We start from the raw sequence: 20,648 nt of genomic DNA, 5'->3' as shown, positions 1-20,648 counted from the left end.
TTAAATTTACTGGGTTCACTGGGATGTAACACAAAAAGTGGTGCATTTAAATTCTGTTCAAAAAATTACTAATGGCAATAATGACCTGTAATCCCTCAAAAAATGTCAGTGCGTTAGCACCAAATTCTGACACTTGTCTTGTGGATTTTCACCCTATATTGTCTTTGCCCTTCTCTTTGACTCTCTGGTTTAGTCAACGGTACACTCACACACCAGCATTAACTGTTGCTAGCAGCTAGATTTCAAGAGCATTGTCAGTCCACAAGAGTTCTTTTCTTTGCTCTCCTGACATGAGACTGTAAAATGGATCAGCATCTTTTTCTTCTGAATAGACAATGAAGATTGTAGGATGGTCTCTATCAAAAAATGTTCTGAGAAAATTTGAAAAACTCTAAACAGAAAATGCAATCGAAATTTGACAGGTCAGACAGCATCTGTGGAAAGAGAAATGGAATTCAAAGTCCCCAATTGAAAACATCAGCTGTTTCCCCAGCTACAGAATATGCTGTCTGACTTGATTATTTATATGTCAGCAATTTTTACTCTTATTTGACCACCTTGTTCAGATTTGCAGTATTTTCTAACACAAGTAAGAGCTGCAGAAAAATGTTTCAGTATCCTGCTTGATGTCCTGATTATTGACAAGAGCAGTGCTGCCAGATTTTTGTGCCCGGTAAAATACACCATTCATTAATTTGTTCACCAATGATTATTAAAGTTATTTAGGATTTATAGCCCATGGATCTGTTTGTTTAATATTGCTAATTAAGTTTAGAGGCTTGCAAAATTTACAGGAATCTAAACTTCAATGCTTTAAGATGTGTCGTGTATTTTAAACTTAGAAGTGAGATAGAATGGGTGGAATTCATTTGGTTTTGTAAGTGTTCTCAGGTATTATTGCATTTGTCGACTTTTATAGACATAAGGCTAAAATTGGTGTTGGTATAATTTATGTGTATTTAGCAAGCTTTGGCTTGTACATAATGGAAACCTAAAATTGCTTCAATTTGCTAGTGAAATGCACTTTCGACAGGGCTTGACGGGCTTCAAAGGATTTTAAAATGTCACTGGAAAGACTGCAGGTCCTGTAAAAGTTGTTCTACTCTAAAATAGTGACACTGCGTTCTCAATGTAGGATGGAATTCAGATAACAGAAAGTGGAAAATTTCACATTGGCTCAGAGGGATTTCTTTTGATTCGTGATGTTGGATCAGCGGATGGAGGGCAGTATGAATGTGTTGCCAGGAACAGGCTTGATCACTCTGTCGCTAGCATGGTGTTGACTGTGGTTGGTAAGTCTATGCAATCAGATTTGTTTTAATTTTTCATCACGAATATAAGTTCTTTATTTTGGGGACTTTACCTTTTTAAGATGAGTCGATTCTGGTTTTAATTTTTAAATTGACTGTAAACTCGAGATTGGCGAATTTAGTGGTTCGGTGTTTCTGCTTTGCTGTGCTGATTTTCCTGCAGTCGTTTGCTGGAAAATGCCTGAGTCAGCACAAAAATGGCAAGAAGTTTGTAGACAAAATTTTGGGCAAGCTTCCAGAAGTCAGTGCTGCATATTGACCCATGATATGTGTGCTGAAATTGACCCAGCCCATAAAACTGCTCCACCAGCTGACTACAGTGGCATGGTTAGTGTAAAGGTTAGCGCAGCTGCCATTACAGTGCCAGCGACCCGGGTTCTAATCTGGCACTGTCTAACGAGTTTGTGCGTTCTCCTGATTACCTACATGGGTTTCCCCCGAGATACTCCAAATCCTCTAACCCTCTAAAATTCATGGGATTGTAAGTTCATTGGGTGTAATTGAACGACATGGGTCTCAGTGGCCAGAATAGGCTTCTACCATGTCGTAAATAAAAAATTTTAAATCATATAAAATTCATTGCTTCAGTCACTTGTTAAGATGGCTGTTAAATGTTAAAACCTTTTGTGCACAAGAATGTGAATTGGTGCATTTACTGAAATGCTGGAGAAAATATTCTCGCCTCATTTTTAAAGTCAGACATTAAGGAACTTCATTCAATCAAAGAAAAACAAGAATAAATTGCTCAGTGGCATTGATTATGGCATATTTTTGCTTTGTCATTGCACTGCTACTGAGTGTAACATTGAGCCCTAAAATCCACGCAGGAAATGGGTATGGTTTTGAATGTATTTTGAGATTGAATTGCTGACTATATTCACATGGTGAAATGCTAATTCACTTTGGGTTTCAATAATGCAGGAAACATCTCATTCCTGTGATTGTTCAGCCTCTTTTTGGCTTTTGTAGCTATCGTCAGTTAATGACATGAGCTGGAGATGGAGTTTAATCCAAGCAAGTGCTGCATTTTGAAATATCACATGTGAGAGGAATGTACACAGTTAATGACAGAACTCTCAAAGCATTGATCTGCAGAGAGACCTGGACTTCTAAACCCATAGCTCTTTGAAAGTGACCACACATGTAGATAGGGCAGTCAAGAAGACATTGAGTATATGACTAAGGAGTCATGTTGCAGTTGTATAAAATTTGTACAGTTGAGGCCACCCCATTACAGGAAGAATGCGGAGGCTTTGGAAAGGGTAAAGAATGCTGCCTTGATTAGAGGGTACGAATTATGGGAAGAGGCTGGACTGCTCTTGGGTTGTTTACTCTGGTGTGTGGAAGGCTGAGGTGAGAGTTGATAGAGATTTATAAGTTTGAGAGGCATTGATATGGTTGACAGTGGAAACCATTTCCTAACGTGAAAATATCACATCCAAGAGGATGCATTTAGAGTGAGGGGAGATTTTAAAGACAATGTGGGGCATATTTTTTTGAGAGAGAGAGGGTGGTGGATTCCCAGAAGGAGCTGCCCGGAATAGTGGTGGAAGCAGATATGAGTACCATTTATGAGATAAGTGAATATTCAAGGAATACGCAGATTTGTATTGTGTGCAAGGAGCAGGGTTTTAGTTTAATTTGGACATCATGTTTTGTAGGTTGAAGAAATGGTCCCAAAGCTCTACTGTTTCTTTATGTACAATGCTAAAAATGTCCGGAATGAATCTGAAAGGACAGATGTATATATGAATATAGGCCTCCAAATAGTAGTGTAGAGGTGAGGGAAGGGATTAAAAGAGAAATTAGAAAAGCGTGCAATAAGGGAACAGCTGTCATCATGGGAGACTTTAATTTGCATATAGATTGGACTAGCCAAATTAGTAAAAATACTGAGGAGGAGGAATTCCTTGAATGTTTACGGGACGGTTATCTAGACCAATATGTCGAGGAACCAACTCGGGAGCAGGCCATTTTAGATTGGGTATTATGCAATGATAAGGGGCTAATCAACAATCTTGTTGTACGAGGCCCTTTGGGTAGGAGCGATCACAATATGATCGAATTCTCACTCGACATGGAGAATGATGAAATTAAAACCGAGACTAAGGTCCTGAATTTAAATAAAGGGAATTATGATGGTATGAGACGGGAGTTGAGTAAGATTGATTGGGTGGTATTTATGGGGGAGTTGACTGTGGATAGACAATTGAAAGCATTCACAGATCTAATGGAGAAATTGCAAAAATCGTTTATACCGGTTTGGCATAAAAATAAACCAAAAAAAGGTGACTCAACTGTGGATAACAAGGGAAATTAGAGACAGCATTAGGTCCAAAGAGAGAGCATATCAATTGGCCAAAAAAAGTACCACAACCGAAGACTGGGAGCAGTTCAAGATGCACCAAAGGAGGACAAAGGGATTAATCAAGAGAGCAAAAATAAATTACGAAAATAAGCTTGCGGCAAATATAAAAACCGACTGCAAAAGCTTTTATAAATATGTCAAGAGGAAAAGATTGGTGAAATCCAGAGTAGGTCCTTTGCAGTCGGAATCAGGGGAATATATAATGGGGAATAAGGAAATGGAAGACCAATTAAATTCTTACTTTAGTTCTGTTTTTACAAGAGAGGATACAAATAACCTCCCAAGGATGTTGGGAAACATAGAGACTAATTCAAGGGAGGAACTGAAAGAAATCAGTATCTCTAAGGACATGGTCTTGGGGAAATTGATGGGATTGAAGGCAGATAAATCCCAAGGGCCTGATAATCTACATCCTAAGGTACTTAAGGAAGTGGCCATTCAGATAGCAGATGCTTTAAGAATTATTTTCCAGAACTCGATAGATTCAGGATCAGTACCCATGGATTGGAGGTTAGCTAATGTTATCCCACTATTTAAAAAGGTGGGTAGAGAAAAAGCGGGGAATTATAGGCCGGTGAGCCTTACATCCGTAGTGGGCAAAATGATAGAATCCATTATTAAGGATGTAATAGTGGAGTATATGACTAGCAGAGAAGGGATCGGACGGAGTCAACATGGATTTACAAAAGGTAAATCGTGCTTGACATATCTATTGGAATTCTTTGAGATGGTGACAGGTAAAATAGATGGGGAGAGCCAGTGGATGTGGTGTACCTGGACTTCCAAAAGGCCTTCGATAAGGTCCCGCATAAACTACTGGCTTACAAAATCAAGGCTCATGGGATTGGGGCAAAGTATTGATATGGATTGAGAACTGGCTGGCAGGTAGAAGACAGAGAGTTGGGATAAATGGCTCATTTTCTGAGTGGCAGGCGGTGACCTGTGGGGTGCCACAGGGATCTGTACTGGGACCCCAGCTGTTCACAATTTACATTAATGATCTGGATGAAGGGATTGGATGTAATATCTCCAAATTTGCAGATGACACTAAGCTAGGAGGGGTTGTGTGCACGGAAGAGGGGGTCAGGAAGCTCCAGTGTGATTTGGAGAAGTTGAGGGACTGGGCAGATACATGGCAAATGCACTACAATGTGGATAAATGTGAGGTTATCCACTTTGGTAATACAAATCGGAGGGCAGATTACTATTTGAATGGCAATAGATTAAGAGATGGGGAAGTGCAGAGAGACCTAGGGGTACTTGTACACCAGTTTCTGAAGGCGACCATGCAGGTACAGCAGGCGGTTAAAAAGGCAAATGGTATGTTGGCCTTCATATCAAGAGGGTTTGAGTATAGGAACAAGGATACCTTACTGCAGCTGTACAGGGCCTTGGTGAGACCCCACCTGGAGTATTGTGTGCAGTTTTGGTCACCTTATCAAAGGAAGGATGTTCTTGCAATGGAGGGAGTGCAGAGGCGATTCACCAGGCTGATACTTGGAATGGCAGGAATGACTTATGAGGAAAGATTGCGCAAATTGGGATTGTACTCGCTGGAGTTTAGAAGATTGAGAGGAGATCTCATAGAGACATATAAAATTCTGGCAGGACTGGACAGAATGGATGCAGATGGGATGTTTCCAATGATGGGAAAATCCAGAACCCGGGGCCATGGTTTGAGGATAATAGGCAAACCATTTAGGACTGAGATGAGGAGGAATTTCTTTACCCAGAGGGTGGTGAATCTGTGGAATTCATTGCCACAGAGGGCAGTAGAGGCAGGTTTATTAAATATATTTAAGAGGGAATTAGATATATTTCTTCAGTATAAGGGTATTAAAGGTTACGGAGAGAAGGCGGGGACGGGGTACTGAGCTTTAAGATCAGCCATGATCTCGTTGAATGGCGGAGCAGGCTCGAAGGGTCGAATGACCTACTCCTGCTCCTATCTTCTATGTTTCTATGAATGTGTTAACATGGAATCGGTAATTATATCTGCCAAGGCAAGCTGAAAGCTCGAGGTATTGGAAAATTAGCAATGTTCAAGAGTTCTAAGGAAGGTTTGCAGAAAGCCATTTAGTGAGGTTAGCAATTGTCAAGTGTTGTGCCTATTTTCAGAAATCATGTCAGCCCTAAAGATGGATCAAAATCAGTTAAAACCGTAGCCTTCAGACTCTGCCTCTGAAGTGGAATTTGATAGTACAGTGGTCTGAAAATAGACGTGATAACTTGAATGCCCTCCTTTTTCTGGAAAAAGCCATTGAATTAATTTTGTCTCCGTCCTCTTGAATGGAATCGCATATCATGCGAAGCCTGGAGTTTACAATTTGTGTGTGGGTGAAGCTCGCTGTCACCCTCTAGTTGCTCTCAAACTGGGGACTCATCCCACCAACATGCCATTGTCCTTGAATGCTTAATGAAAAAACTTCCTTCAAGACGAGCAAAACTTTTGTTGAGTCGCATAAATTACATTGCAGAGTATTTCTGAGCATTTTTTTTTTCAGAATCCTTCCTCTTAAACCTGAATTTTGGTCATAACATTGATCTCTTCATTTTATTATCAATTTATAAATTGTTTGATATTGTCTGTATAAATGAGAAGGAGAAAGAACATTGTTCAGGAGGGAAGTTTTCAATTTCATTGTCCCATTTTAACAGTCTCCCATTGTAACTGCAGGTTAATTTTCCTTTCCATTGATTTTATTATCTGACATCATCCACCAAGGTTCACAGACTGTTGAACTTTTTGCTGCTAGTTAACAGCAATTGTTTATGAAAGATTTTACTCTTGCCTTGTGTGGTTCAACTTCCCTGAATGGATAGGTGATCAATTGCCAGAGTAAATAGACGCAAAATGATTAGCAAAAACAATTAAAGACAAATGCAAGGTATTTATTTGCAATATCATCGATCATGAGGATTTTGAATGCTCTGACAGGTCAACCTTAGGTACAGATTCAACCTTCAAAGGGGAATTGGATGATACTTGAATAAGAAAGTTGAATAAGGGATTAAAACGAGGAGTGAAATAATGGAATTGCCATTTAAAAATCTGGAGTTCATTATATGCCCTCTCAGCATTGTTCTTTTCCATAATTCTCATCAGAAAGGAGAAGGGGTGAATTGACAGCCTTTTTCAATACCTACAAGGTGACTTAAAAGACTTTTACAAGGAGATTTTTAAGAATATTTCAAATTGGCTCACTTTTGTTACTTTCTATTTCTGCCAATAAGGCCAAAACCTCAGCCGAGAGCCTCCAGTATCTGCTCCAGTAAACTCTAAACAGTTAACAAACTCCATAAAACAATAGTGTGACTGGTCAATGCCATGAATTCTATTTTTGGGAATTTCCACAATTTCCACAAGTTATAAAATGCAAGAAAGATTTATATATCATTATTAAAGTTGCCTTTAGTTGAAAATGCATTATTTTGAGTTCAGGGATCACAGATTGTGCATGTTAAAGCACAATAAGTGATCACTGATGTTTCTAAATTGATTGTGTAAAAATTTCAATTGACGTTGTCAGAATCTGTGTCTGCTGCAGTCACCATTAACTAGCTTATCATCTCACTAGTCCCCGACATTGTTCGAAGTGGTGACACTTTTGTGGAGACCTCAATCAAGGAAGCTATTCACAGTGTTGACAGTGCCATCAACTCCACACGCATCAATTTATTTGGCAGGTAATGTCAAATTTTGCTCCATGAAATATTAGAGAAAATATTTGAATGCATGTCCAGAATGATGCATTATTCCTGTAGGGGTTGATTAATGTTGTCTGGAATTCAAACAACGGGAAAAATAATTGTGAGAAAATTAATAGGTTTTTAAAAAAAAAGGAAGTTTAGAATTGGTGAGCCTCTCCATTAGTTCGCCAATCATGTGCTGCCATGACTCGCACAATGCCAAGCAACCGAAAAATACACTTATCTGGCATCTACCAATCCCCATAGGTGCCGGATACCAGGGGTTTTTTTTAAACTGTATTTTGAATGGTACAGGGAAAATTTCAGGACATCAGCTTTTTTGGACCTGACTTCCATTCTTTTTCCCCAGATGTTCCCTCCCCTAATTGGTTTTCCAACAAAAAAGTGATTGGAAATCATGCCAAACATTCACAGCAGTTATTTATTCCACAAGCACAATTGCAAATTCCTAGACCTGGAATAGTAGTTAGAGGTTGTGTAATCCTGACAAGGTGCTGGCTAGCACACTTCCTTTGAAAGAAGCACTTAACCTATCTGGAATTGCAGAACACTTGCCTGTGACGAGCCAAGATGTTGGAGTGTTCCAAGATCTGGGGTCAAGCCATTTTTTTTTTAGGACTCCTGATTTTTTTTAAAGAGAGGGATTGTTTTGGGTAGCAAGTTAGTGCAAGTGAATTGTAATAATTGCCCGAGGAAGTTCACTGTGTTGTCGATCAATGTGTGAGCCTGTTTATTTGTAATTTCCACTCTGCCTCACTATTTGCTATGTTTTCATGCAAGATTTTCATGTTAACATTTAAAAAAAAAAGTGACAGCTTTGCGGTTGGAGAGATTTGTTCCTTTGTATTGAGATAAAGCAACTGGAACTTAAGTTTGCAAAAGTTGCTGCAGTCAATTCGGGGCTTCTGTAGTTTATTCAGTTTGTCCATTCTTTCTACTGGGGAAGCCAGGGTAACGGAGACCGTTAGGAAGAATGACTTTGTGAGAACCAGGTGGGAACACAGCAAAGAATGGAATGAAGTCACGATGAAATGTGTGGCAGGATTGCCCATGTACTATTTGTTTGCACCCTATTCCACATTTTTTTATTCCACTAAAAAATGCACTTCATAAAAATTGATTGCAGGCTCAATTTTTATTCACAGAAATATTGATTACTTCAACAGTTTGCTGGGTTGAGCATAATACCGATTAGCAAGTACGTTGGAAATTGAAAAACACATTATTTTCTGTGTTTACACTTGACTTGTTTTCTTACTTAACAGTGTCTCCTTTATTTTCTTATCTTTCTAACCATGTTGGACGCTATAGTTCAGGTATAGTATCAATGATATTAACCTTTTGTGTAATGTTAGCTTTCCCGTATATCAAATACTTTGTTCCAGCATATGTGGATACCATCCATCTATTAATCCTCTTTAACACCAGATTATAGCTTGTGACATCCATAAAGTACAGTATTTTATAATGTGCTGCCATGACTCGCAATATGACTCAGTGTCACAAAAGAAAATAATAATTTGCACTTGGTACCTTTTGGAGAGGCCTGGTGACCCACTACAGAAAGGTCTTCTTGATTAACATACTGTAATATCAAACTTTTAAAATTAATTTGCAATACAACTAGAGCAGACATACAAGAATAGTTCCCATGATGTACAGAGCCAGTTGCATGGATGACAGACATAGTTTCTTTTGCTTTTTAAAATAGTTTTATTGGTGTTTATATTGTACATTATAAAATATTTTATTGATATTGATATTATACATTCTAAATACTTAAAAAGTAGTTATATACACATCTATAAAGATTCAAAAATAACAATATATATAATATATTATATAATTTATATATACGTGCGCATGCGCGCGCTCACACACACACACACACAAACATTCAAAAGAAAAAGAAATTATTACAAAAAAAGCTTCTCATGATTAAGTAAATAATATCCAGTGCACAATCATATTGAAGAACCACACAAAAAAAAGAGAAAAAAAACACTTAATCAAAACCCCCTACCACTAAGCAAAATTAAAAGTCAACGTGTAAGAATCAAGTGACAACAACTTGGAAATAGACAGCACAGCAGTTTTGCCTTTCCATTTAATCAAAATTGCATGTCTGACTACCATTGAAGTAAAAGATCAAATTTGGCTTTGAGTTGGAGTCAGTAACACATCATCATCTTGAAATGAACCAAATAGAACAGTTAATGGGCAAGGTTCGAATTTAAACTTGCGAATCACCGATAATATTTGAAAGATATCTTTCCAAAATTTTTCTAAACTAAGGCAAGTTCAGAACACGTGAATCAAAGAAGCTTCACCAATTTTACATTTGTCACGTTGAGGATTTATAGCTGAATAAAAATGAAGCAATTTAACTTTAGACATATGTACCCTATGGACCACTTTAAATTGCAATAAACAGTGTTGTACACAAAAGGAGGTCATATTAATCAGATTATAAATAGAGTCCCACATCTCATCTGAGAATGAAAGGTTCAAGTCCTGTTCCCAATCGTTCTTATTGTTAACTAATGAAGCTATCCTGAAATCAAGAAAATTGTTAGAAAATAAGAGATATCAAAACTTTATGAAAAAGTTAGAAATCAAAAAAGTGTATCAAAAGTGTTTGCCTCGGGAAGTCATGGCAAGTCAAGGATCTGAGACTGAACAAAATGTCTAACTTGTAAATATCTAAAAAAATGAGTGGTAAATTAAATTTTACCACCAATTGTTCAAAGGAAGCAAAATTGTTTTGAATAAAAATATATTAAAGATGTATTTTCAAGATTGTATTTTGTTTCAAGTAAGTTGGACTGTAGTAAGCTGGTTTATATTTTTTCTTTGCCCAGTTTTAATATTGCGTAAAAACATCTCTGCGTTTTATGGGACTGTTAATGAGATTTTTTTTTAATTTTAAAATTTACCTAACAGCCGACCTCAAACTCCAAGTGAACTGCTGGCCTTGTTCCGCTATCCACGCCTGCCAGTAGTTTTTGACTTTGCCCGAGCGGGGGAAATATTTGAACGGACCCTGCAACTCATTCAGGAACATGTCAATGGTGGACTGATGGTTGATCTGAATGGAACAGGTCAGTAACACTTGAATCCCGACCTTGAACTAAAACCGATGGTTTACCTCATTTGTTGTTTGTTGAACTTCACTGGGTGGATGTCTCCTTTTCTACATTTCACATTGTACCAAGGATGAGAAAATGTAAAGTTTCCAAATTTGTGTGCAATTTGCTGCTTGAACGTTCCTGTTCCCATCTCAAAAGTTTCCTGCATCACTTCTGGAATTTTGCATTTCTCCATTTGGAGAAGCATAAATACCAAAGAACATTAGAAGCAGTAGATCATCTGTCCTGTCAAGCTTGCTCTGCCATTCAGTAAGATCATAGAGCATGGAAATGCCCTTCAGCCCAACTTGTCCAAGCCACTAAAAGTCCCATCCACATTTGCCTGGATTTTGACCCATATTCCTCTCAAGCCCATCCTATCCATATATCTATCCAATTTTAATTTTCTTCAATGTTGCAAATGTACCTGCTTCAACCACCTTCCCCCCTGGCAATCCATTCCATGCACCCACTACCCTCTGTCTAAAACTAAAGTTTCCCTTCAGGTTCCTGTTGAATTTCACCCCATCCCCCCCCCCCCACCTCCCTCAACTGCAAAATCAAGAAACACATTTACTCAGTCTTGATATTTTTGGCAGTTGGGCAAGAATACACTAAGTTTTAAGAATTCAGTAGAACTGAAAGATAAACCCAATTAATGCTGCACTTTTGAACTTGGGTCTGGTTTTGACACGGATCACGTTGGATTATTTGAATGATGTTTCTTGGCTTTGACTTGGCAATAGAATAATCTATTCTCTAGGTGCTCAATATCTTTAAAGATGGCAAAGATGATTGCTTTTCATGCTTTTATTGTAGAATTTTATCAATGTGGTTTTTGACAAGATGCACAGAGCAAATAAATAGAGAATAGAGCGAGGGGCATCATAAAATGAGATTTTCTTTTAAATAGAACTGCTGAGCAAATGGAGGAGAGCTAGATTGACCGCAGAGTATAAATGCAGAGGCAAGGTTTCCTTGGACACTCACCACAAATAAACTATTGGTCTCGTAAAATGAATTAAAAGTCGAGTAATGGGTACAAAAATACGTTCATTATTGCACATAAGTGGTAAATGTCTCAAGTCTGTGCAATGGAAACTGTACCATGTTTTCCATGGACTTGGATAGCAATAATAGATCCTGCATCTCCAGTGAGTTTGAGCATTCTTTATTGAGGCAACAGTTGGGAGAGTTGTGGTCCCAGTGATTATCTAACATCCTCTGCTACAAAGGTCTGTTGTAGATTTAGCTGAAAATGTCTAGTCAATGAATGGTCGGATGTTATTGGCTCAACTATATGAGACAGGCGAAGAGATAGAGAATTTTGAAGGAAACGCCATTTCTCCTGGAATCAAAGGCACATTAAATCTCTTATAGAGAATGATTCTGAAAAAATAATTGTAAGTTGCCCTCATTCACAAAATCTTGGGAGAGGAGATTAGTAATGGTGTTTTATTTGAATGCTGCAAGGTCTATGATCTGCAGAAGCAAAATGTTAACTCAAAGCATAATAAGCAAATACAAAAAAAGGTTTTTTTAATTAAGAGCATTTAACAAGGTGAAATTGCTTTGTTGTATTAAGTTTAAATTTAGACATGAATGCATGCAAGAATGTGGGATTTGATTGCAATCCCTGGATGCTATTTGAGGTTTATGATTCATTTTAACTAAATCTAAACAATTAGCCTAATTTACCTTTTATTTTGAGGTTTTCCTCAAATAAAAATGTATTTTCTGCCTGTGACCTCTGGTTAGAGGGCTTGAATTACTGCTGAAGCAAACATGGTTTGAATTAGAACATGCAAACTATATTTATTTGTTCACCCTCACTTGAGGGATTTTTTTCTCTAATTTGAGCACACACTCAGCATTTCACAGCAAAAAAAAAACTGGGTAATATAGCCAGACATGCTACAGATGTGTTATCATGTGATGATTTCCCTGACTCCTTTAATTTCCTTTCTTTTGTTGATGCTCGATAATTTTTTTTCCCACTTCATTCTGTTTTGTCTCTTTTGCAAACTTTGGCATGTCGTTTTCCGTGTCAAAGTGCTCACTTCACATCATCTCCTGGCTTTGTTAGATTAACTGTATTTTTGTTCCCTGCTCTCCATTGTTCAGCAGTGAGAGTCTAAAATAAACCTTGCAAATACTTAGTTAACATTTGGTTGAAAATAGCACTGAAAGGACCGGTTTGTACGTTTCTTGAAAAGGGCTGTGACGTTATTTGCATTCACTGTTTCTGGTCATTCAGATTGTATTGGTTTAATGCATAGATTGGAGTGGGTCACCATGGTCCATAGACGTATCTCCAGTAAAAGCTTTTAAGCCAGGTCTCTGCCATGACACAGAACTGCTCACTGGTATTCTTGTGAAGGCTCAAAATGAAAGTGTGGAAAGTAATGGTGAATGGGGTTGTGGGGGGGGGGGGGGGGGTTTAGTGCTGGAGTTAAATATGCATGATAGCTGGAAATGTAATGCTGAATAAAATAGGCCACAAAACCTGCAGAAATTAGCACAACAGTGATCCGTTCTTCTTAGTTTTCCATTTGGCAGGCTGCAAAAATGTTAAAGTGAGAATTTAGCGACTATGTCAATGTGAGAGCCAATCGTGTTTTTATGCAACTTTTTATTGAAAAAGTAAACACTAAAGTCGACAGAGACCGTGGTTGAAGTAAAAACACAATGCTGCAGAAATTCAGCAGGTCAAACTGTCCTTTATGTAGCAAAGATAAAGATAGGTAACTAAAGTTTCAGGCTTAATCCCCTCATCAAGGTAGAGAAAAATGTTGGCAAGCACCCGAATAAAAAGGTATGGGGGAGGCATAGAGGGAGGAGCATGGGCGCAAAGGCAGGAGGTACTGGGTTGAAAAGGGAGGGAGGGAACAACAGCAAGCAGAGGGAGGAGGGATGGGTAGGTGAACTGAGAGGGAAGTGGGTGGAGAGCTGGGGGAAAGAAGACAGGGGGAAGAGTAAAGAGAGCAGGTTAACAGAAACCAGATGGCCCGATGGGCCATTTTTGGCCTACTCCAGTTCCTACTTCCTATGTTCCTATGTAAAAATGTTCATCAGTGACAGAAATATAAGGTGTGGGAAGGATTTTACATTTAAGGCTTTGTGTGATGGGGGGAGAAAATGTAATACACTCTGGTGTTGTATACAACTGTTGTTGGGCAACTTGATCAACACATAAATTGCTGGAGGAACTCAGCAGGGCAAACTGCAACCGCAGTAGATGTTTCAAAACGCAGTCCTTCTTTTAACAACTTGTTTTTTTTTAATTTGGTGATCACTTAAAATTTGATTTCCCTTTCACTTAAATTGGGATTTTTGCAAGGACGAGAAAACGGATTGTGATTTTGATTTACTTTCTATTTTGTAGGTTTTCGCTATAATGACCTTTTGTCTCCAAGGTTCCTGAGCCTAATTGCGAATCTGTCTGGCTGCACGGCCCATCGACGAATCAATAACTGTTCCGACATTTGTTTTCATCAGAAGTACCGATCTCACGATGCAACATGCAACAATCTCCAGCATCCCATGTGGGGAGCTTCCCTTACAGCCTTTGAGCGCCTTCTGAAGCCAGTCTATGAAAACGGGTTTAATCTGCCAAGAGGAATTGATCGAGATCGATTTTACAATGGGTTTCCTCTCCCTCTACCTCGCCTCATTTCAACCTCTCTGGTTGGCACTGAAACCATTACACCCGATGACCAGTACACACACATGTTGATGCAGTGGGGTCAATTCCTTGATCATGACATAGATTTGACTGTTGCAGCACTTAGTCTTTCCAGGTTTTCTGATGGTCAGCACTGTAGCTCTGTCTGCACAAACGATCCGCCGTGCTTTCCCATCTTGATTCCTCAAAATGACCGCAGAGTGCACAGTGGAGCTCGCTGCATGTTTTTTGTGCGGTCCAGCCCTGTGTGTGGAAGTGGGATGACGTCCTTGCTCATGGACTCTGTGTATCCACGGGAACAGATCAATCAGTTGACTTCTTTTATTGATGCATCCAATGTATATGGGAGCTCGGACCAGGAAGCTGAAGAAATCCGGGATTTGGCCAGCCAACGGGGCCTGTTGAAGCAAGGGATAGCACATCGATTGGGGAAACCACTCCTGCCATTTGCAACTGGCCCACCCACTGAATGCATGAGAGATGAAAATGAAAGTCCCATTCCATGCTTCCTGGCAGGAGATCATCGTTCCAATGAACACATGGGTTTAACTAGCATGCACACAGTCTGGTTTAGAGAACACAACCGAATTGCCACCGAGCTCCTGAAGTTGAATCCTCATTGGGATGGTGAAACTATTTACCACGAAGCTCGTAAAATAGTTGGTGCCCAGATGCAACACATAACCTACAGCCACTGGCTACCCAAGATCTTTGGTGACTTTGGAATGAGAATGCTTGGGGACTACAAAGGCTATGATCCTAATGTTAATGCTGGAATAGTGAATGTGTTTGCGACTGCAGCTTTTAGATTTGGGCACACGCTCATCAACCCAATTCTCTACCGACTGGATGACACATTTCAGCCCATTCCTCAGGGCCACCTTCCTCTTCACAAAGCATTTTTCTCACCATTCCGTATTGTGAATGAAGGTGGCATTGACCCATTGCTGCGAGGCTTGTTTGCTGTTCCGGGGAAGATGCGACTCCCCACGGAGCTGGTAAATACAGAACTAACAGAGCGCCTTTTCTCCATGGCACATGCCGTGGCACTGGACCTAGCTGCTATGAACATTCAGAGGGGTCGAGACCATGGAATACCTCCTTACAATGATTACAGAGTCTACTGCAATCTCACCTCAGCTCAGGAATTTGAAGACCTAAAAAGTGAAATTAAGAATCCACAAGTTAGAGAAAAGCTAAGGAAGTAAGTGAGGTGATTATATTGGCTTAAAAGCATGGTGACAAACAGTCCTGAAATTGCTGACATGTAAATAAATACATTGGGTGAGAATTAGGACCAAGAATGGCAGAGGATTGCTGCTGCTCCACAACTCCAGCAGCTGCCATTCAATCCTGACTTGCGATGCTGTCCGTGTGATTATGTGGGTTTCCTCCAGTGACACAGGTATTCCCTCACATCTTAAGATGTGGATAGTCGAGTCTTTCTCCCCAAGAGCAAGGGAGCCCAAGATTAGGGGACACATCCTTAAATTGAGAGGAGAAAGATTTATAATGGATCTGAGGGTCATTGTTTTCATTTAGATAATTGTGTGCATGGAATAAGCTACCAGTGGAAACTAGAGAATGGAACAGTTGTGATGTTTAAAAATAATTTAGACAGGTATGTAGGTAGGGAAGATTTGGAAGGATATCGGTTAAATGGGTCTTGCTCAGATGGACACCTTGGTTTTTATGAAAAAGCTGGGCTGAAGTGCCTTTTACATGCTGTATGACTCCATGTGAGATTGGTTGGTGAAATAAGCATTGTTCCTGGAGTAGGTCGGTAGTAGAATCTAGAAGTGAACTGGGAATGTGAGAAGAATAGAAAGGAATTTGAGATTAATGTAGATATATGTTTCATGGTCATTGCAAGCCTGGTGAGCTTGACTCCATTGCTTTTTGACTGATAAAACAGTTAATGCAGATAGAGATTTGGTGCTGATCTTAATGCAGCCTGTGGGAAGTCCTATGTATAGTATGGCAGAAGGGCTGAGTGGTATGCGGGTAGACAGTATTCTTGAGCATGCCAGTGGAGAAGCATCCCCACAGTTGAGAATGCAAGAGAGAGTTCAGAATCAGAATTTATTATCATGAACATGTCACAAAATTATTTGTTTGCGGCAGCATTACAGTACAAACATTGCTATAAAGTACATTTCAGAAATAAATAAATAAATAAACAGATAGTGAGGTAGTGTCTATGGTTCATTGGCCATTCAGAAACCTGATGGCAGAGGAGAAGAAACTATCCTTGTGCTGCCAGGTGCTCGTCTTCAGGCTCCTGTACTTTTTTCCTGATGGTGGCAAAGTAAAGAGGGCATGGCCTGGATGGTGGGCATTCTTGAGAATAGAGGCTGTTTTCTTAATACTCTGCCTCTTGTGTATGTCCTCAGTTGAGTGAAGACTGGGGCTTGTGATGTTGCTGGAGTTTTTTTTCCTGTCTTGAGCACTGGCACTTCAGTACCAGACAGTGATGCAACCAGGCAAAATGCTCTCCACGTTACACCTGTAGAAATTTTCGTACATTTCTGGTGACGTACCTAATCTCCTCAAACTCATCATGAAGTATAGCCTCTAGTAAGCCTTCATCGTTATTGCATCAGCATTGATGTCCCAGGAGAGATCCTCAGAGATGTTTACACCCAGCAATTTGAAGTTTTTGACCCTCTCCACTTATGATCCATTGCTGAGGACTGATTTGTGTTCTCCTGAAGTTCACAGTCGGCTCCTAGGGTTTGCTAATGTTGTGCAAGGTGGTGGTTGTGACTCCCTCCACCCAACTGGTGGATCTATCTTCCTCCAATACGCTTCGCATGCCGTCTGTGATTCTGCCGACAGCCGTGGTGTCCTTGGCAAATTTGTAAAGGGCTTTTGAATCGTGCCTAGCCGCACAGTCAAGGGTGTAGAGTGAGGAGAACAGTGAGGTAAGCAGGCACTCTTGAGGTGTGCCTGTGTTGATCAAGGAGATGTTTCCGATTCGTACTGACTGCGGTGTTCCCACGAGGAAGTCGAGGATCCAGTTGCAGAGGGGGGTGCAGAGGCTCATGTTTTGGAGCTTGTTGACCAGCACTGAGGGAATGATGATATTGAAGGCTGAGCTATAGTCAATGAAGAGTAGCCAGGTGTGTGTTTTGCTGTTGTCTAGGTGATCCAGAGCTGAGTGGAGAACCATTTAGGCCTGGGGATATCAAGGTCTGAAACAGGAAGCTCAGAAGCTATCTGGAGAAGCCCTGGTGGATAACTCGAGCCTTTGTATCAATGCTGAGTCGCCTAAGACACCACCAGGTGACTTTCCTGTGGGAACCAATTCTAAATGTGCAGCGATTCTTTCTCTGCTGTTATGAAGATGGGTTTTCTTATCCTTTTCTTCCCTCACTCTCTATGAACTATTCTGTCCAACCACTGGTGGATTTCCATTTAAGGCCTGGGATGTTAAACTTGTTTTATTGCAGTTCATTTTCATTTTTGACTGTTGTTCTCATCCATTCTGAATGAATACTAAGTACTGGACCAATTGGAAAGAAGCCGAGCATGGTATTTTAGCATTCAAAAAGCAATGCAGAAGGTGAGTGGATGTGGAGCCAGGCAACAAATTTGTTCCTCAAGGTTTAACATCTTTACAAAGTGCAACTTTGTAAATTATTTCTTTTCTTTCTTGAGATCCAGATGTCATCGTAAAGATAGGCATTTGCTGCCTGACCCTAGTTGAACTGTCGGAGTGGCTTACAAGGCTCAGAGGAGAGTATGGAGAACAAAATTCAGGTGGTGGTCTGGATGACATCAGGCTGGGCATCAGCAGGTTTTCTTCCCTGAAAGACCTTTGTGAACCTGTCTCTTTTTTATTTACTTTTAGCAGGGTACCGTGCAGATAATTGGAAAAGTGAACAGTGTTGTAAATTATTCAGGCAAATATAGAAGTAGGGAGGTGATGCTTCAGTTGTAAAGGGCATTGGTGAGTTCATATCTGCATTACTGGTGGTCTCCTGTAAAGAATAATAATAAGGATGAGAGTAATTCAGTAAAATTTACCACATGACTACCTGAAATGGGCAGGTTGTCTTATGAGGACACATGGGCCGAATGGCCTATTCTTGCTCGGCTGTTTTATAGGCAACACATGTTCCTGCTGCAGATTAGAAAAGTAAAGAGGACAATTGAAACATTATATCCTTAGGAGACAAGACAGGGGTTTTCCTGCAGAGGATCTATCATCTTATGGGTGAATATTGAACTAGAGGCCTCTCTCTCTCTTCTCTCTCTTTTTCTCTCTCTCTTTCTCTCTCTCTCTCTCTCCTCTCTTTTTTTCTCTCTCTCTTGCTCTATATTTGGTCTGGACTTTTCCCCTCTCATTGATCCCCCTTTCTCTCTAGTCTTTAATAAAGCTTGCCTTATGCTTATACAGTGAAGGGCTCAGGCCTGAAACATCAGTAATATATCTTTACCTCCTTTTTCATATGAAATCTGTCATCTTCATGTTTAGTGTCCTGAAGGATTCCAGTCCAAAATGTTAAACATTCTTTTTCTTCCACTGATGCTGCTGCCCTACCTGCTGATCTCCTCGAGCAGATTGTTTGTTGCTCTATATTCCAGCATTTGCTGTATCTCATGTGTTCTCAGTTTAATAGTTACTTGAATTCCCATGGAAATTATTTGAATTTGTAATTTCTTCACCCTGGCCCTGAGTCCCAACCAGTTGGTTAATAGTTAAAATCTATTTTAGAATATTTTTAAAGATACACAATTTAGAATCAGTGGAAAAAATACTGAAGCTATTCAGTGGCCAAAACAAAAGCAGAAAATGTTGGAAACACTAATGTACAAGCAAGAAGCAGCTGTGGAGGAAATGGTGATATTTCCAGTGTAGAACCATTGTTAATGCTGTGTGAAATCTTTCTCTTCCTTACCTTGATTTCTCTAGTTTATATGGTACGCCACTGAACATCGACTTGTTTCCTGCATTAATGGTGGAAGACCTGATACCAGGAACCAGATTGGGACCAACCCTTCTGTGCTTGTTATCAACTCAATTTAAACGCCTTCGTGATGGTGACAGGTAAACGGCACCCCATGTAGTGGTTTTATTTATTTTTGTTTGAGAAACTCTTCCCTCATTACAAATTAACTCAGTCGTTTCCAATTCCAGCTACAAATGGAGCAATGAGTAAGAGTGGCCCTAATATGGTACAACACCATGCAGAGCAGAAGATCCTGGCTTTGACAGATTGTCTGCACTGGGCAACTGTTGTGTTACCATAAGTGACCTCAATGCCTTGATGGAGAAAGAGTAAATTATCCCTTAATAGTGTTGTAGGCCTGGCTTGAGCGCAGATGTGGGGAATGAAATGATTTTTGGTTTGATGAAAATCTTGTTGCATTGTGTTGAATGGCCTTTGTATGTTCCATAGAGCATGTGTCACTTAGTTCTGCAGCTGCCCTGACTCATGAGTGAGGTTCTTTGGGTATGGCCAGATCTCAAAAGTCTTGATGGATAACCAGTTGATAGTTTAGGTAAGAAAGAAGTGTTGGCATGGATGTAGAATTAATATCACCCACAAGCATTTATGAAGCAGTGAGGCAGGTTGATAAATAAAGGCTGAAGATGGAACAGCTACAGTATGGTGCACCCTGACAGCTGTTCTGTTATGTTAGTTTGGGGCTCCACTTCTGGTCTGAACCATGACATTGCAAAAAGAGAAAGGCTAAACTGATACCTCTTCAGCAAACGGGTTTGGCTTCATCTGTGATCTGTTAATGCTCACTTAGCCTCCCATAACACACTGCTTGAGGTACTTGAGAAATGTTATAGAAACCCAATAAGAAGCAACACCTCGAACCATGGGGGAAAAATAGAGTAACAACAATTAAAGGAGTATTTTATGTTGTGTTTCATTTGCAGTAACTACCTTTTTTTCCTATTCACCTAGATACCACTTTACAAGAAACTGTTACTTTAATTCGACATGTATGACTATTCACTTGAGGTGGAGAGAAAGATGGCCTATGTGGCTCTTCTTTGAGCTGTCTGCTGTATCTTTCTCACGAGGAAGGAAGATACAGGATCCGGAGTAGTTCTGTCCAGCTATTAATTAAGATTGCTGCAGATCTGATCATTAGCTCGGAGCTTTGTTGCTCTCTACAATATTTCAATACTCTATTCAAAATAGTTCAGAAATTCATTTCTATCAACTTTTAATAATTTTGGCTTCCAATCATCTCTGAAGAGAGAATTCCAAGGATTTCCAATACGCTGCACAATTTGCTTCTTCACTCAGAGTCATCAGCGAACTTCAATTCTCTGCACTCATTCCCTTCTTCCAGATCATTAATGTTTATTGTGAACAGTTGTGGACCCAGCACCAACACCTGCAACACTCTCTCACTACTGATTGCCTTCTGGATCCTCCACCCATGCTCATACATTACCCCCAACATCCATAGTTCAAAGG

At 39.8% G+C, this 20,648-nt stretch overlaps 1 protein-coding gene across 4 annotated transcripts in view; it reads left to right on the top strand.

The window, feature by feature from the left end:
• The window catches only part of LOC138736528 (peroxidasin homolog), a 243,839-nt gene that overhangs the window by 177,893 nt on the left and 45,298 nt on the right, over positions 1-20,648 (top strand). For all 4 annotated transcript variants that reach the window (XR_011340350.1, XM_069886187.1, XM_069886186.1 and 1 more), the window contains 5 exons: positions 1,136-1,292; positions 7,257-7,365; positions 10,333-10,490; positions 13,903-15,406; positions 19,121-19,255. Coding sequence is in view for 3 of the 4 variants with exons in the window: in XM_069886187.1 (XP_069742288.1) it covers positions 1,136-1,292; positions 7,257-7,365; positions 10,333-10,490; positions 13,903-15,406; positions 19,121-19,255 (2,063 nt within the window). In the remaining variant the exon portion in view is untranslated. The remainder of the gene's footprint in view (positions 1-1,135; positions 1,293-7,256; positions 7,366-10,332; positions 10,491-13,902; positions 15,407-19,120; positions 19,256-20,648) is intronic.

This window comes from Narcine bancroftii, chromosome 6 (genome assembly GCF_036971445.1).
Source record: "Narcine bancroftii isolate sNarBan1 chromosome 6, sNarBan1.hap1, whole genome shotgun sequence".
Classification (NCBI taxonomy): Eukaryota; Metazoa; Chordata; class Chondrichthyes; order Torpediniformes; family Narcinidae; genus Narcine; species Narcine bancroftii.
Note: the sequence above shows the minus strand (reverse complement) of the source record. Positions and strands in the feature narration are given on the sequence as shown.